This window comes from Bradysia coprophila (genome assembly GCF_014529535.1).
Source record: "Bradysia coprophila strain Holo2 chromosome X unlocalized genomic scaffold, BU_Bcop_v1 contig_45, whole genome shotgun sequence".
NCBI lineage: Eukaryota > Metazoa > Arthropoda > Insecta > Diptera > Sciaridae > Bradysia > Bradysia coprophila.
Window position 1 is genome coordinate 79,379 of NW_023503339.1, and position 19,661 is coordinate 99,039.

The following is a 19,661-nucleotide window of genomic DNA, read 5'->3' on the forward strand; positions in this document are numbered from 1 at the left end:
CGCAACCAAATCAAATTTCATCAAAGTAATCTTTTTCGATTGAGGCTATAATCAACAGTGTAAAATCCTGTTTTTCCTGGATAGCTTCCAGATCCTTCGTCCCACATTGCCCATCTTCGAACTTAGCCTCGAGATTTTAATTCCACATATTTAAAAAAAAGATTCATCCAAATTGCTTGAGAATTACTCAAGTTATCGTGCCTTCAACGATTTTTTGTCACCCACATTTAACGTTTTTCATACCATTTCATACATTTTCAATCATAGTGAACTTTTTTGTCACCCACATATTTCGGTATTTTCTGGTGTAAGACCCTGACTTTCAGTCAAGGGAATAATTGGACTATTAAGTAAAACGTATCGAACATCTAGTTAAGCGAAAGAAAGAAAGAAAAATGTAATGCATTGGATAAAACAGATGCTATACAAGCAAGCAACAGAAAAAAAAATAACACGAAGCCGTAAATGGTAGTTGTAATTTTGCTTTTATGTGTTTCTGTTTTCGTCAAAATTCGAAAAATTTTCTAGTAGAACTCAAGAAATGCTGGTTTCCACATGGTATAATATATCGTTTGGAAAATGCGAATGAATAAAACATGTAATGCACTTTTATCGCTTAAATGAGAACTAATCCGACTATAAACTTTCTTCTGCGTTTGACTGAAACGAAAATGCAATGAGTTGACCAAGAATAAAATTTATTGCAGATGGAAAAAGAAGTGTGAAATATAGTTGTGAACAAGAATTGAATGATTCAGGTTTTTTTGTAATTTAATAACGGTGGTAGCATTGCAGATATAGTTTGTCTAAATCACATCCACTGATTCGGTTGTGAACGTTTTCATCACATCTCCCTCAAAATTATCATCATAATTAACCGGTGCTTACCATCCATTTGAGACAGTCCAAACAACCCATTTGTGAGGCAGCATGAATCGGTGCCATTCCATCCCTTGCTCTAACGTACAGTGATCCGCCAGCTTCAAGAACTAAAAATTTCAGCACCTCTAAATGACCTTCTTGAGCAGCTAAGTATACAGGTGTGACATCATTGTCCATTTGGGTATTTGCGCTACAAAAGAAAGGAGAGAAAATCCTATTAATTTAATGTTCTCTTTTAAATGAAAATAGTTTTTCATTAAGTTTCACCGAGTCATTTGTTTTATCGAATGCAAAAATAAACGACTTTGATAGGGTTTTCTTATGATTAATGAAGAAATAGTTATTTACATAACAAGCTTTTGAAACCTAAAACAATTTTCCTGTTTTGACCAGGTGTGTAATAATCCACTTTCGACGCTAGGGGAAAAAACATGTAAAAGATGTTGTCTGAAACCTTAATACGAAAATACGTTAATATCGAAGTGACAAGTTTAAGTCAGGGAAAATATAAGTCTCAAAAGTTCGAAATGCGTTGTCTCATGGCTTCAAATCTATCGCCTTATTAGCCCATATGAGACTACGTATTTCGAACTATTGAGTTTTTCATTGTCATTGCGGCCAGGGTACTCTGTGTCTCCCATAAACAGAGTACTCCTTCCGTTCCGATCGTTTTCCGCTTGTTTATAAATGTTAAAATTGTGCTACATTTTACTTCCGCGGTATGCATGGACCTCATCGGAAATATCTTTTTTAAGTCAACGGAATTATTCGAAATGCTTTTTCAATTGTATTTTAAGCAACCTTCTACTCGGTAACAAAATATTGAAGGTTGTCAGTTTAATAGGAGGCTTATTAGTATGTAGAAACAGGATATCCTCAATGGTAATTAAAATTGCCATCAATGGTCACAGAGCCGATAATGACACGAGATGCTCATAATGTATGTAACAACTTAACATAATAGTCCCAATTCCTAGCTCCAATCTGAGTAATGTGATGTGCTTACACAATAATGTTTAATCACCTTTTCAACTCAAAATCCGCAGAAGCCAAAAACAAATATTGTTACGACTGGCGAATTAAATTCATTAATTTAATTATAAATTTTTGGAAATCACCAAAGCGTTAAGTAAATTTTATGCAAAACAAGAACTTTCACAAACAAAAGAATTGTCTTACATGAGTAAAAGTTGTGCAAAATGAAATGCATTGAGCATTTCGGAGAGATAATATATAATTTTTTTTATAAAAAAATGAAAAACAGCTCGACGCAGACAAAAAACCATCACTACCGTTGATGATAAAAAATAAGAGTTTTGAATGCACAGAGTAAAATTTCCCAAAGAAATTTATTTTTTCGATTCATACGTTTTTTTTCTTGTGATGCAAATCAAAAAGAATGCGAATGATACACTTGATATAAATATAAAAACAAGCAGTATAATGAAACGAACAGAGATTTAAATGTTTAATTATAATACAAGTAATTTGTGACGCAACGCTGCAAGTTTAAATACATTTTATCCATGTTGCATTGAAATCTGTCCGAATATCTATAACATCAACATCATTTTTTTCGAATAAAACTAGGTTAGTGGATCCTCTGAGCGAGAAGCAACATTTTATTATTATAAAGAAAAGATTAAATGAAATAAACTTAAATCTTGTTGGCTGAATCTGGTCGTAGAAGAACTAAATTTTAGCTTTCGATACTCGTTTCTTAGACTCGTCTTATTTTACGCTTAGATCTTACTTTTAAGTGTGGTAAAGTTGCTATCGATTCTGCTTCTTTTTTTCTCTCTTAAATAATTTTACAAGGAATCTTGTTTGGATTGTCTAATCGTCGTAAAAATTGATTGTAAACTTGTTGGTTTAGTCTAGATCATTTTTCCAATTTCTTTTCTTCTTCGTTATTTCTCGGACATCGTTCGTAATTATGGTGTTGATTAATATAAAAAAAAGAATTAATCACATTGTTGACTAGAACTAGAAAATTCGATCTATTTTGTAATGGTACATCCAATTAAATCGCCATAATCAGATGAACTTGTTGCTGTGAGTGAGAAATTTGTTGTTATCTGAACCGTAGGCAAACTTGTTATGCGTGCGCATTCCGCGAAATTAGATTTAGCAAGTGTGAAAATGTAATATTGCGTAGGTCTCAACACAACATTCAAATGTTATTAGAAATTGCGTAAAATTATGTTAGGGTTTGTTGGTATTTCGATGGATCTTCTAAATCCTGAACATTTTCCTCTATTAATTGACGGATTTTTCCTGATTCGATTGAACTGGTAAAAAGAACGGGATAAAATGTTCAAATGTGACACTCCAGGATGTATACGTCGGAAAAATGTGGACGAGGAGTGATGAAAATTTGAAAATGCTTAGTGGATAGCCCGAAGGGAAGATGAACTAAAAAATCCTGTTAACATTTATAATTAAAAAAAGGAAAAGCCTTCCATAATCAGTAAAAAAAAAAACACCCGGAAATTCTTTAAAAGGATTGGGAAAACATCAAAGTTGTTTCCTTTTGAAAGTACTTTTCTATTGAAGTTCACGATAATTCACGACAACTTTTAGTTTGGTTTTTAGTTTCTTATCGGCACTGACATCGACAACGATCACGAAAAAGTAGCAAAAACAACTATAGGTAACTAATAACGTAAAAGATACTGTATCAACCACTCAGCGGTATACTATTGCTATTATAATATGACGATATGGCTTCTTCTGTCATTCATAAAACGTTAATCGGTACAAATATCATCGTGATATTTGTGTGATGTTTATGTTTGTCGTACAGTTGATGAATAACTACCATAACATTGAAATATAAAACAATATCTACAACTGCTATATCACACAATTCCTTTGTAAAAGCAAATGAAGTTACCCGTACGAAAAGATACAAGTAAATTTTAATCATTAACCCAATTTTTAAATGAAGACCGCACCGGTGCGATGGGTGCAAGCGAAATGATCGTTAATGTTACACAACTCTTAACTAGATTATATTTACAAAAAAAATCAACCTTGCAGTCGACTATCCAACTTTCATAATTTCGATGATGTTGCTGACATTTCTTGTTACTTTGGAACATTGTACATCTCATGAGCAAGTGTTCTGATAGGCGCAGTTTGTGTAGAATTATTTAGTACAGTTACCGAGGATTTTTTTTTAATCATAAGAAAAACACCCATCTGAAAATATGGGAATTGATAACTCATATGCACTTAAAATTGAAGTGATGTTAACGGCTGCTGAAGCAAAGAACCTTGAAGGTGGACTCTATAATGCAATCAACTAGATTAGATTAGAAGTTTATGGGATAAATCCCAACAATCAACTTATCTATCAACCGAGTCAACCGGGCTTTAATCACTGCAAAGGTGAGTTGTCGTCTAAAGAATGTCCTCGAAATTGTTATTAAGTGAAACGATTCTTTTTAATGTAAGAACGACTGTTACGAAAGATAAATCTACGAGATCGAAATCCATTTATGATATACCCAAAACACGGTATGTGTGTGTATGTACCAATTCGTCATTGAAGAAATTGAAATACAACAAAAATTTTGCCTTGACTAAATTCACTAAATTCAATTGGAAAAAACAACAAAACAAAAATTGGCATATTGAGGTACAGAATTATTGATGGTAATAATTGATGCGTATCGGTGAAATAGATGGTACCCAATGGAGTTGATTTTACTTTTATTTTGAGTTTTCATACCAACAAAGAGAAAATGTTCTAGGAACGAGATGGGCACGAAGTCATTCAGCCTACATTCACAGTCTTTTCGAACCTATTTATGTCTACATTAACAATTCAGACGATATAAAAGTACATAAAGTTGTTTAAAAGCTGAGGCAGAAAACAAACGAGCAATTTTGCGTTGATGGGATCGACAGTATTATGCGTTTTCCATTTTTTTAGCATTTGGTGCATTTGGCTTTTAAGTACAAATTCTTTTACTTTATTTGCCTTAACATTCATTTTAACATTTAAGACCGACTAAGGCGTAGGTTGCTTTTTTGTCGTTACTGTCGATGATAAATGACTTGGTCATGTATAGCAATAACTTAAAACATTATGAAAAATTGGCATAATTCGGTGTTGATTCCAGATAGTTCAGTACACAACCTTTTCGGATGTTCACTGTAAAAACGTTTCCTTCGTGAATATTCACTCCGAGGGGGGGATAAACGTGAATTTCGTTCGAACCTTGTTTTTTTTAAACTAATGTTTTCTTGTTTTTTTTTGTTTTTTCTTGTTTTTTTTTCTGTTTTTAAACAAAAAATAAACAAAGAAAGACATTCTCCTTCTTTGGTTTTAATTTCGTTTTTCTGTTTTATTTTCTGGTTTTTGTTTATTTTTCTTTTTTTTTTGTTTTTCTTAAGTTTTTTTTTGTTTTTAAACCAAAAAAAAACATGACTCTTAGTTGTTTTTAATTTTGTTTTTCTGTTTATTGTTAGTTTTTCCAATTTTTTTTCTGTTTTTTGTTGTTTATTTTAGTTTTTTTTTCTGTTTTCGATTGTATTCTGTTTATTTTTGTTTTAAAAAAGTTTTTTTTTGTTTTCGATCGCTTCGAACCTTGTTTTTTTAGTTTATCCACCCCTCGATTCACTCTTGCAGTGGACATAAGATTCGCTTCCAATTTGTTTCACAGGCTCTATGCGTAATTTACTTTTTGCGTCTCATCAGAACGATTTGTAGAATCCACAATGTGAATGACACGAGTGGCATAAATTGTATGAAATTACAGTGAAGCAAGATCCAGAACTGAATAATTTTTGGAATGTTACCGAGATTGTGCAAATATTTGCTTGTTCAATATAGCTATCAGTATACAGAAAAGTTGATTTAAATCGAATTATAAAAAACAAGTTACTTGAGGAATACAATATCTCCATTACGTAGATTCGTGCACGTGATCGAAGACAGATCTTAAAAGCGATACGCAGTATGCAATACGAATACAATAAAATCAAATGCAGTGATGATAACCGTGTACAAAGCAATTAATTTAACGAAAAAGCAAAACGATTTTTTTTAAATATAGCTGCTACATAGTGATCTATACCGTTTTTCAGGTAAAATCATATCGATAATATGCTTCAATGGAGAAATGCTTTTTAATTTGATTTTTATGTAGGGCTACAGAGTGAATAGAATTTCACGATTTTACTTTTTCAATTTATTTCTTTATCGTTTTGATCAATAAATTTTATTGATTTTTTTACACCTTTTGAAGATCTATCGAAAGTGAAGGCAAATTTCTTTTATTGCTTTCGCATTTTGTTTACTTACACGGTCTTCAAATCTTTTTATTATTATTTATTTCAAACTCTTTCGGTCTTGTTTTACATTTTTTTCCGTATTATTCAGCAGTGATAGATCCAGATTTTAATTCTTTTTTTTTCTATTTGTTGCTGTTGATTGTTTCATACAATTTTCACTACTATGGATAATTATGACTGGCTAAATTTGCATAACGAAAACATAGCATTGACCATAATTATCCATACATTATAACTACCTCCGTACCTCGTGCGCTTGAGAACCGGTGCATGTGTGCGTAATAAATTATTTTGCAGACATTTTAGGAAGAGGAACTCAAAACATTGGTTAATTGGCTTAATCAATTACAAATGGAGTAATTAAAGTATAATGGTAAATTGGCGGAGTACAAAAGGAAACAATTAAATCAATTTGCGTTTTCAGCGTTGCATTTAAAATCACTCAAAAATTGAATGACAAAATTGTTTGCGTTGTTTTGGAAACAAACGCAAAATGAAGAAAGTGTAAACGAACAATTTAATTAATTAATTAATTTTCAGTGCGGGGTTATTAATCTAATTTGCGTGAATGCAATATTTATGCAGCAATTAAAAATATTTCTGTTTGTTGTTTCTTCTCCACATAAATAATTGCGAGAATATTTTTTTTTCTTCTTTCGAAAATATGATTAATCGTACTTTACCTCACAACATTTTGCTTTTTATTCAGCGGTGTCGTATAATCAGATGATGTATCACTGCTTTGTTTCGTAGCGCTGCTTGCCGCATATCTTTGGCTATTTGTTTTTTTCTTTTTCTGCGACGCATTGGACATTTTATACCAAAATGAAATGTTTTCTTATTTCAATATTTTTTCATCAAATCACTTGTCAGCCAACACTTCATATTATTTTGTTGAGTCAAACTACTTTTTTTGTGTGTGTAATATTTTTGCAAACTTAAACTCAAGGATTTTTTTCCCGTCTTAATTCGAACACTATGTTTGTACTGTCATCACCAGATTCTATGATTTAACAAGTTTCGTCTATTCTCCTTATTTATTGTTTAATTTTTAGTATATTACTGCAATATATATGTACCTTCCTCTATGTTATTTTTCATTCGTTTTATCAATAACTCAGAAGATGCTCATCACAATGGAACATATATACTCATGAATCTGTCTGTATATAAATATATACCGACTAATTTGCATAGATGCTAAGTTCATCGAAATTTAATTCATCGGTTTATTGCTTATTGTTGAAAATGCAAACATGAGATTGAATTTCTGTTTTCTTTTCGTTGGAAAGAAAAACAATACGAGACGAGGAGGAATATGATTTCCAGAGATCGCGTTAAATGAACATTATTTGAAATTGATGTGTCTATTCGGAAAATTGAGCTAGCTGTAGTAGCTAGAAGCTAGTCGATTTTCCATTATTTTTCTCTAGTTTGCAACTTATATGATGTGGTGAATGCTGACAAGTCACTAAATCGATGAGTAAGTAGAAAGAACAACAGTAGACTAATTCACCGGTTGCAATTCTAAATTTCTAAATTAAAGAGACGAGCGACAATATCGGTGACAAGTGATAAATTCTAACTGCATTGAGGTGAGTAATGTAATTAAAATGCCGAGTGAATAACAAACCTCATAAAACCCATCCCATTAATTCACAAATTATGCCTCTAGAAATGCAGATTTTATGGTTAAACATAAAAAATAATCATATCCATCAGTGATATTAGCTCCGTAAGCATACACATCGTATATATATATATATATATATATATATGTAATGACAACAAAAGGTTATAATTTTTCTGTGTAATAAAGACAAATTTGAAAAGTAGAGTACTCTCTTTTAATAAAGTAAAAATTAATAAGATTATTGTTGTAGAAGCAACAATTAAAATTAGCACAGCATACGAGTAACGTATGAATTTAATTAATAGAATGGAACAAAGTTTGTAATCGTTCACATTATGATGACCACTCCGTGTGTGTTTTTCTTTTAAACATCGCACTGCTAATCGTAATTGTCGATTGATTGTCCATATGTAAACGGATTTATGCACTTTAAAAACAGTATTATCCAGTTTCGGGAAAGGATGTCGCGAGTCCTCAGCTCATCACCACAAACCACAATTTTTATTAATTTAGTTTTATATTAAAATCACAATTATTTTACGTTAAACGGAAAACTAGGTTTGTTGAACAACAACAACAATAATAATAACAATAATAATAACCCACCGTCAGAGACGATATATACAAAAATAAACGAATATGTTAACGACTCAAAGCGCAAATCATGAATACCGTACAATATACGGTTTTATGTTTTCTCGAGTGCTTTCTTCGGGCCAGCGTAAAGAGTCATTATTACTTGGTGTTAGTTTTTTGTTCACCATACCATTACCGTGCAAAGAATTACCTACATCAATTTAATTCTCGTTTTTCTTTGTGGATTTAAAGTTACGTGGAGAACGAAGTGAAACGATATATCTCGTTCTCTTCACAGTACTGTGGTTATCGAGTGATAGTATGATATATACATGTATTATGACCAAAATCACTTGTGATTTGATTTTATCGGGCCAAATTGAGACAATTTCGTCAATATTATGTTGAAGCAATGAGCTGGAGGGCTTCCGTGACATCCGATCTATAACAATAATTGGACGAATCACGCTCTTGAAAGATCTCACTATCTTGAATTTCTGCTAATTTTCTTGCTTTTCTCGAGTTTTCTCGCTTTTGCCAAATTTTCTTTAAAGAATATCTCGAATTTCTCGAAACAACTCAAGAAAATTCCCAAATATTCAAAAAGTTTCCAATTTTCTGTTCGTCAGCGTAGGGTCTGCGGTGTAATGAGTCAAAATCAATCATTGATAAAATAGAGTAGAGTGTTTTCACAAAAACAGTTAAGTCGATTATTCTTTTCACTCTTCTAACATTGGTAGTTGAAATATATGTGTCCCATTCTAGCGCACGTTGAACATGAAAAGAGGACTTTACTAGTTTTGATAAGGATACCGTTTGTTCAAAGAATCTGGTTATACTTGAGCCAGAACGTTTTTATACAACAGAATATCACCATTCAACAAGGGCTGCAAGCGTTCTTCGAACACACATTTCCGCGGAAGATGTTTTAGAGGGGTTTTGTTCTCTCAAAGGATAAAATAACCGTACAACCGTAAAATAAGTAAAATCATTAACCACACCATAAACCATAATTGGTCCCAGCGACTAAGTGTTTTCAGTTCAAAATTTAACAATTGGCTAATGACTGTCTATACACTCAGTAAAATTCACTGAAGTGCTGAATTTGCAACGTTTATACTATTGCTTCTATGATAAATGTATTAGCTGTTTAGCTATCTCTCACACACGTGTGAGTGAGTAAGTGGATAGACCTACAAATACATTGCTATAATAAACAATAGCATGAATACCAGCTGATAAAATGCCAACTGGTTGCAAATTCTGCACTCCAGTGAAATTTACGGAGTGAAAAATTAAGTACAGTGCTTTTCTCTCTCATTATCCTAAAGTCATACACTTACCTAGTACGTACAAGATTACCTTTTGTTGTTCAAAACTTTATAGGCCTTAGAGTAACGTCTATGTGTTCAATGAGTAATATCAAGGTCAAGTCATCACTAGCATCATTTGCAATGTTAAAACTAATGAACTAGTAGATTTTGTATTAAACAAAGGTCGATACCTCTCTATACCAAGGCCTTCTTTTGAGAAACGAGAAAATTCAAGAAATTTCAAGAAACTGAAGAATTTTCAAGAAAATTCAAGAAATTAAAGAAACCAGTTTGAGTGAAAACAGACAATGAACCTTACGGAGTAATAAATATTATTTATTGTAGTCTCTGAAATGGTTACAGCCAGAGGCAGTGAAATGAATTGAATTTGCTTCAGCTGTGCATCTGCTTTTTATCAGCTGATCCTCACATACAAACAAAACTGTTTATACTAGTTCATATGGTTGAAGCTGCCACTCGCACGAGAGTGGTAGTGCGAAAAGCGTAAAACGTATAGACAATTTTGATTGTTTGTGTAAATCATGCTGAAATTTCACTGCTGGCTGAAATTACATTCCTTCAATTTTTTGTGATTAACGGAATCGTAGTTATTGGACGAAACTCTCTTCCTGAGAATTCGATCATCAGTGTTGGCAATACTGGAAGAATTTCTCTACTGATCATCAGCTCCAACTGTTACAGCAAAAGTTTTAAAATCTCGACGGAATATTTTGGAGCGTGGAAGTGGTCTCATTTCCAGAAATAGTTTTTATTTTATGGAGTGACATCACAACTATGGATACTGAATTGTATCCCACCCACACACTAGGTTAAGGGCCGATAGAAAATTTGAAATAAAAAAAAAATCATTTATCTGCCTAGAACCATAAACTAGTTGTAATATGTTACAACTAGTTTATGGTTTGCCCTATAGGGCAAATTTCTTTATCTCGATATATCTGTTCTCCTCTGCATATAATAGTACATTAAGTTACAGGTGAATATACCCAGCATTAATCGTCTTCTGTATATTACACAAGCACGAGTGTAATGGAATCAATTGAGAGAAATGATGTTTGGTATAATATTCGGAAAAACAATGTTTAATGTTGGTATATTCTCGCCAATGCGATAAAATAGCGTATGCACGCACCTCTCTCCTTAATATTTGTTTTGACAATTTGGATTATGTACCACCCCTTCGACTGGGTATATAGCTTCCAAATCGTCAAAATAAACTTTTTTGACAGAGGTGCATAATCTCCTATTTCATTGGCTTATTTCCATATCCGCATTTTGAGGTAAACGGGTTTCATTCAGGGAGTTGGTCACTTGGTTGGTCAACGAAGAGTAATCACGGTACGATTGTGTAATTTTAGGAGCAGCGGCTTCTTTTCGAAAAATTCACTTAAACTTAAACGATTCCAATAATGTTCCAACCAGTTATAGTTATTTTTCTAACTTATGCTAAAATGGGGGAATCGAATTCGATGAAATATCGCTTTAGCATAAGTTAGGAACAACATTTTTCCTAAAGGACGTCGGAAATAAGCGATTAAGTCGCGACTTTTCAACACTAGTTAGGAAGAAAATATTAGTGTTGCCTTTTGAGTGTAATTTTCGAAGTTTTTTACCTTTTCATTACAAGCCAATCACGTTGAAAGCAATTTACATTTAAGAAAATCTAGAAATTTCAATAAATTCGAGAAATCTCAAGAAATTTCTAAAATAAAAAAAATTCTCAAAAGAAGGCTTAGCTCTATACAAATGAAGCATATTAAGATTTAATGATTATACCCCAATATGTTTGAAGTTCGTAAAATTTTAATAAATATTGCAGATCATCTGATCTATTCTGTTATCTTAGCTCAGATTATTTCATAATGAAATATTATATCAATCGAATATGATATCACAACAATTCAATCCATCCATCCAGTGGCTCCTCGACAATTTCTTTCCGTGTTTACTTATATTCACACAAGATTACATATTACGATGAAGTGTCGCTGATAGAAACAAAAAGTCGCTCACTGTATTTATTGAATTTGATTTTTGACAGACATTCGCTTGGAAAGTTGATGAGAAAATAAGCTTTCAACCGATGCGGCTGGAGAGGTGAAGTACATTTTGATTCTTCACATTGAATAAATTGTCTGTACCGACGAATCCATTTATGAATAGTATAATTGAAACTATAGATTGATATAAATTTAAATCACATTTTATAAAACTCAATGGTTTCGATACACTTTCCAATCGAAGAAAAATGTATTTTGTGGAACGTTTTTTTAGCTCTTTGTAAATTTCAAGAATACAATTCGAAAACATAAAGTCAAGTACAATGAAAGATTGATTTACTTTGCTATTTAATTGGTATAAAATATGTTTAATCGCAATATAGAAAGCATTATGCGCACAACAGCGTACGATGTACGTACATATAAAATAAATGCTTCAAATCCGTTGCACATGTCTTTTCAATGCAGCAACTAACTGCAATGCTGATTGTGGTTCAACTATTCAATATGATACTGTTAGAATTCAGGTTTATTTGATCCAGTTGTTCTATATTTGTGATCGATTAATAACCTTGATTTCAACGCATTGAAATATTATGTTTATATCTTCTGGATCTTCTGTCAGATTTAAGTCAATCAGATCAGGTAAATTTGCATTGGGAAATTAAGAGCGATTCAATTTTATAGCCAATGAACCGATGTTAACAAATTGAACGCGTTTTAATTGATCGGTATTGCTTTGGTTGTTGAACAAATTTTGCAACTTGAGTGTAGAATTAGCAGAAAGAAGCAAATGTCCAACCAATGTCATATCATCTGTTTGCCAATGTGACTAAGAATTTCAACAGTGACACCAAAACGTATTCTCTAGGATTCTATGTCTTCTTACCTTATTTCTGGAGTTGCTTCCACAAGTAATCTGACACAATCCAAACATCCTCTGGCAGCCGCATAATGCAGGGCTAATGCTCCTCCTCCGGGTCGTTCGCCAGGATGAGAATTTAGCGAGTCCAGATGTGAATGCATTCTGGACTCGATGGGTCCGGAACAACCCAGTTTAGTTCTGTAAAAAAAAAGATGAATTCATGCACATTAAAACCGTACTATCTGAGATGCAGTCGTCGAAAAGCAGGTCGAAAATGTTTAGAGTAATTATTTCTATAATGAAAGATAATAATTAACATTCGATTCAATCTTGATTCATTTAATTAGCCATAAAACCATCACTTACAATGTAATAACGAGGAACTACAGAGTGTATTGCATACCTTTCTTTCTTATAATTATTGCCTATACTTTTTGTGCTAGAGCTTTCGGATATAAGATAAATATACACAAGAAAGCTTTATACCCAAACGGTTAAAAGATTATCGAAGACACACCAGTTTGTTGAGAAAACGATTTTTCAAACAAGTCTAGAAACTATTTGCATACCTCACGGCGTTATAAAATGTTGCACAACAATAGTCATAAATTTTCTACCGTTTGAGGTGTTACTCATATTGCTGATGTTGCCGTAAGAAGCATAATAGTCTGTATCTTTTTTTCTATTTTTTATGTGTTTTACTCGAGTGAAGAAGATCTCCTTCCTTGAGGCAAATCTCTAGACCTATTTTTATTTAATTAGTAAACCAATTGCTGATGAAATTGTTATGAACTTTGTTCAATTTTGATGTTCTCTACGTGATCATTTTTATATACTTTCTTCTCGATACAAGATATTAGGAGCCAAATAAGAGATCTTCGTTGAGATAATTCGATTTTGCCTGACCAGGCCTACTAAAGATACTTCTAAAAGATATCTGACAAGAAGGGAAACGATTGACTTATGTAAATTTTTGACCTTATCGACTTTACTATCGAAAAAAGTTGTAAATAGACTTGCTGGGACATTTTTGTTGTAGCCAGTGGGAAGGTTGTATTTTGAGCCGAAGGCGAGGAAAGCATTCCAGACGTCAAAACCACACATTTTTAAGCAAAACTGTACGGTAGTTTGTTGTCTTGCGGCCAGAAAACGTGAAAAATTTGTTTGGGCGCAAAGTTTGATGATAATGTTGGACTCGCATCCTTTTATGAAAAAGTACGAACATCGTTTGGTGTTAAAATGTGTTAGCTATCAGTAAAAAATTGAAATGTTAATGGAGATGTACCTAGGTCCTAGAAAACTCAATATTTCACGAAAATTTTCACATATTTTGAGTTTTCTCGGACCTATGTACGTCTCCATTAACACTTCAATTTACTACTGAAAGCCAACACATTTTGACGCCAAACGATGTTCGTACGTTTTCAGAAAAGGATATGAGTTTAAAATTATCATCACAATAACAATTCACAATAAATAGAATGGAATTGTAATTGAGACTTCTTATTTTTCTCCGACTGTATTGAGGAAGTTACGGATAATCGTAAATCATAAACATAATTATCGTCCATCTATGCAGATCATCAATGCCTAAAAACTATTTTTCGTGTGGGATGTACACAGTATAGCGCAGAATTTATTCATTTAGTTGGCAAACCTAAATTTATGTTCTCGAAAATTAACCAAACAAATAAATTCTGACAACGAACGTTTCATTGTCTCAATGAATCCAAGAACGAAACAAATGCCACGAATAAATGCTTACAGAAGAAGGTAGCGTTTGCTGTTATTTAACCTTTATATCAGCTGGATAAAATCGTCAAGTGAAGTGAATTTATTCGATAAATTATCATGTCGTTAGAGATTATTTCTTAACACGCGCAATGCAAGTGTGTTAGGTGTGGAATTTAGAGTAAGAAACTGATTTATCGCTTCATTTTTATTATTATAATCAATTTAAAAATGAAATAAATTCAGTTCACAATAAAGAGACTTACTTTTGCCATAACATACTCGAATTGATTGAAATTATTAAAAATGAGACGATTTGGTTGTTTAGATCAAGGTTCTGAAAGAACAGGTTAAGACACTTAAGTATAGTTTCCACTTAAAAAGAGCACTCCGTTTAGCCTCCGTAAAATAGAACAAAGGAACTGTCACGTAAACGGAGTAAAAAATTGAAATAAATTCAATTTCCACTCCGTTTGCGTGACAGTTCTTTTGTTCTATTTTACAACTGTCATGTAAACGGAGGCTAAACGGAGTGCTCTTTTTAAGTGGAAACTATACTTTACGAAGGCGGGTGAAACACAAATCTTGACAATTCAGACATGTATATTGTTTAAAACGTCAACTTGAAAACAATTTTTTTTTTGTTAAGTTGAAATCGTCATATAAAATTTTCCAAACCTGGTTGGCGCTACAGGAAAATTTTGATTACACCGCCTTCGTGATCAACTCGAAGGTGTCCTAACCTATTCTTTCAGAACCTTGGTTTAGATTTATTAGAGGAAGTCAAGTCAAAATAGATTTTCTTTAACTGATCAGACTCAGTGCAATTAGACGATACACGAACAACAATATGTACAATTGTACAATCATCAAGAACACATTTGAAAACGAATCATCTATAAAAAAACCTTAAATTCACACAGCTTTTATTCATGCACTGGTTATTTTATTATATGCTTAATGACAACACCCGAATGACTCTCTGGTGAAATTATCATGAAAAAAAAAGAGTTCCGAGATCATTAGCATGAAATTTTTTACGTTTAACGTTAGTTTTACTATTGCCTGCGATATGACATGTGATTTCATCGAGGATTTCAGTGACACTTTATTTATTTAGCTCTAGCGGAGGATCAGTACAAAATCTTTTACTTCATTAATTTGAGCATGTACTTTAAGAGAGAACACATACCAGAGCTGATCGCTTATTTTTTGTCGTCGTTGTCGATAACAAATGTATAGCTTTTTTTTCAATCACAACGTGATTGAGTAGTTAAATGGTCTGATGAAGGACTCAGCATAGGGCATACAAAATCAGTTCAATCGCCCCATAGATACCTCGACAATAAATCGACGGTGGCATTATTTATCACATGCGCGCGGTGATCGGATGGAAAAATTACTTAACTAGCAGAATAATTCGAAAATTACACTTCAGGTCTATGTTGTTGTCTCATTTTCGCTTATGTAATAAAATAGAGTGCACACTTGTCACTATCAGTCTCGGCAAGCCTCGACTTTTTCGTGACAAGTGTGTAATATATATTACATAGCCGATATCGATGACTTACCTTTATGTGTGTCACTACTACAGTAGGAAGCGTATTTAAAATTAAACAGATCAAGGTCAGGTTAAACCTGCCCGGTCACCTGAAACTGATCTATTCAGACACTTTAGTTTGAATAAGTTCCCTATATTGTAGCACCAATACGTGCAATGAAAAGCTAGCAACGTCGACTACAAACCATACTGATTTCGATAAGGTAGTTGAATTAATTTTTTATGCCAAATACTGCGAAAGTTTGTATTTTCGGTCCTCAAATGGTGACCGAAAGTAAAAAAATTCAGGCCTTGGGCCGAAAGTAAATGTCACTGTCATCATTTTACTTTCGCCCCGTGGGCTTGCGTATTTGCGGGCCGAAAGTAAATGTCACCGTCACCATTTTACTTTCGGTCCTCATATGTCTCGAAAACACATGTTCACTTGATTGAAAGTACGCATTGAGTGTAGTGTTGTGTTGACGATAGCCAAATGTTTTGTGAGCAAGTGAATGTATGTTTACAGTAATTTCATTTGTTAAATTGTTTTTATTTTTATACCAGGGGGCCGCCCCCTGGACCCCCGCGCTTTTCGGCATTTTGGTGTTTCTACACCAAATTTTGTTGATAACTCAACAGTTTAATTAAAATTATGTTTTGTTTCGGACCGAAAATACAAATCTTCCGCAGTATTTGGCATAAATAGTTATTTGTGTATCTGTTTTGGACGATTGTTTGTAGGCAATTTCGCGAGTTGTAGCCCGAACGAAGTGAGGGCTACATGCGAAAGTGCCTAAAATCAATCGTTCAAAACAGATACTCAAAAAATTTTTCATGTAAGGGGTCGAAAACCCGAGAAAAATATCGAAACTCCCTCATTTTCGGCCCCGACACATGAAAAAATAGTATGCATCACTCGGGGCAAAAGTAAAAAAATTCAAATCGTGTGATTGCCGCCCTTGCCTGCGGCGCGGGCTGCAAACTTCACACGTTTGAATTTTTTTACTTTCGCCCCTTGTTATGCAAAATACTATTGCATGCCTGAGCCCCAGTCAAAAACGAAAGTGGAACAAGCGCGAAACCGTTATCAGAAAAGACAATTTATTTGAGGTAAAGCACTTCAAGCAAAAGTGCATCGAGTGACAGCTGCCAAATAGAGTACTATTCTGTATGATAACTTTTTCCAGATTGTTTGACAGTGCCAAAAATTGTTTGATACACTGCCCCGTTTCACGATGCCGGCGGTCTTGCATTTTATAGAAGAATTATGGGTGTACTTTGGGGTATGCCCGAAAAACCGGGCTGATTATAGTATTTCGCAAAATGCAGTGGGAACGTTGATTGCATTGACCTTGTGCATTAATTATTAAAATAAATCCTGTGCCTTTAACGATAACAATAGCTAGCAGAAGACTCTTCCGACCCGTTGTTTGATGTTGAAACAAAAATTATCGAATTCCATTTAAATGGTCGTAATGATCTTCACAACAAAGATATTTTAAAGAAGAAGTAATAATTATTTTCGCAATCATTCATTCGAGTAAGTGATTTTATAAAAGACGTTCCAGCAATTAATATTTAATAATAGATGTAACCGAGTCTTCAACTATGTAATGATTAAGAAATCGAACGCATAAAGAATATAAATCGTTAAGAATGACATTATATAATAGATATAACCTTACATCATCAAAACATTATAATATCTAAGAGATTCGAAAAGTAGATTGGTAAATGGTTAGATGGTTTAAATACCATAGGTGTACTTAAGAACTGAAACATACCTTTGACATTGAACACATGGCACTTGTTTAAAGACACTTTGACTATTTTCTTGACTACATAGTTCACCAATACGAGGAAACATGTTTCGATAATCGAAACGGTCATATTGTGACGCTTGCACAACCTGATTCACAACCATCAATTCCTCAACACCTTTATTCCGTTGACTAAAGTATCCCCAATGTTCACTCATCCGAATTTGTCGTTGATCGAATATGAATATTTTACGACTGCTCTTGGACGACACAAAAACGTTTTCCATACTCCTTAACGAATTTTTCTTCATTTTCTTTCGCTTTTTGAATTCGATCGAAAATAGAAGCTTTATTTGAATGCTGTGCCGTTTCAGTTTCTTTTCGTGCAATCTTTGCTGTCTACTCAGTCTTTTGGCAAATTGTTTTTCAATTTTGGCAATTCTCTTCTGCACCTCCTTATCACAATCATTAGTCGGTTCCCAGCCAATGGCATGGAACAGATCGATTCGAGATTTTAGCGTTCGCCATGGAACTAGATCGAAATGGCTAAATTTCGACTTTGAATGCCACGGATGGAAGTCGGTTTCACTGTCAGAATAACGTAAAATCCAATCACCGTGATTTGATTTTGGCACAATGTCCACATTCTCATTGCCCGTAATTGCACGTAACGGACTGACCGATTCACACATTTGCTGAACGATATTATTTTCATACTCGTCGGGGGGATCGTAAAACTTTGTTGTCTTATTTAGTTCACAGTCACTGGTCGGATACTTTAAACAATAATCAAAAACAAAACACAAGTAACCGAAACAATACATATTTTATGCTGGTTTAACATAATTTCTACCATGCACAATCCGAACACAATGGGATGTTAGAAAATGTTAAATGACGACAAGGTGTTCGCAACTAGAGAACAATCATCTCGCCGCATCTAACATTTGCACAAATTAATGTTCAATTCACCGTCTTATTTTCTAGTCAATTTCTCAGTCCATCTATGATTTAATGAATGGTCGTCTCATTCATGTACAATTCCCTTAAGACACGGTAAGTTATACTTTGCATATTTGATTATGAGAAAAATGTATAAAAAAACAGAAAAAAATAATGAAATTTAATCAGTAGTCTAGTGAGTTGTTATTTGTTGACTAAATGAACTTTGTGACTATAGTGCAGGTATTACCGTTGATGGATGGTTTGTTTTGTCGAAGAAGAAAAAAAATATTATGAGTGCGAATGAGAACAATTTTTGTATGATGACGATTAAAGCAGTAGCGGAAGTTCTATAATTTGTTTCCGATGAATACTCTGACGGAGAGAGATAGATCGAACATGGTTATAGCTTTTGTTGGGATTGATAAGACTTGCAAAATGATTTTTTTTTAATTTGGTGTTCTTGAAATGGTTGCCTATTGTGGGTTCTCTAAACGGTAAACTGTCGTAAAGAGACTGTCTAAGCGATGTGGTACCCACAGTTTCACAGAAGGCCTTTCTAAAATTCTATCGTCCCTTAGCTTGTTGACAATCCCACATTTGATGCTCAAAGCTAAGGTACCCATTTTGAATTTACGTTTAAAAAAAAAACGAAGCTTTAACAAGCCTTGTACAGTACTAGTGCGTTTTTGAGTTCATTATAGCATTACTGAAGCAATAATTTCATCTACAAATAAATTCGTGCAAAAATGTTTTTACAAGCAAATGACTGCTCGAATTCGCCTCTGGATTCTTTTAAAGTGCAAGCATTTATTCAGCAAAACAACATAAACTAACAGAGAGAATTTTGTTGCCAACAACAATAGCAACCGGAAAACAATACCAATGTCCATGCAACGTTTGAACCAGCTAAAGGTTATGCTGACGACTGGTTGAATGTTGATATATCATCGTATGTTCTGTGGTGCGTAACTTTTAAAACAGCAAAAACGCCCCAATGAATAAGTTACTTTCGTGAATAGTAATTGAAATTATTAAATTGTGTAATGATTTGTACGTTTTATTGATATGCACATAGATTTGTACTAATTCTG

The 19,661-nt window shown here is 33.4% G+C and overlaps 1 protein-coding gene across 7 annotated transcripts in view; it reads right to left on the reverse strand.

Annotated features, from left to right (window-relative positions):
* Window positions 1–19,661, reverse strand: part of LOC119070077 (espin) — a 67,872-nt gene that overhangs the window by 14,654 nt on the left and 33,557 nt on the right. For 3 of the 7 annotated variants that reach the window (XM_037174382.1, XM_037174381.1, XM_037174385.1), the window contains 2 exons: window positions 12,619–12,792; window positions 889–1,072 (listed from right to left, as the gene is read on the reverse strand). In XM_037174382.1, the coding sequence (XP_037030277.1) occupies window positions 889–1,072; window positions 12,619–12,792 (358 nt within the window). Of the gene's footprint in view, window positions 1–888; window positions 1,073–12,618; window positions 12,793–17,649; window positions 18,631–19,661 lie in introns of those variants that run through there. The other 4 variants (XM_037174378.1, XM_037174379.1, XM_037174380.1 and 1 more) reach the window with 4 other exon arrangements.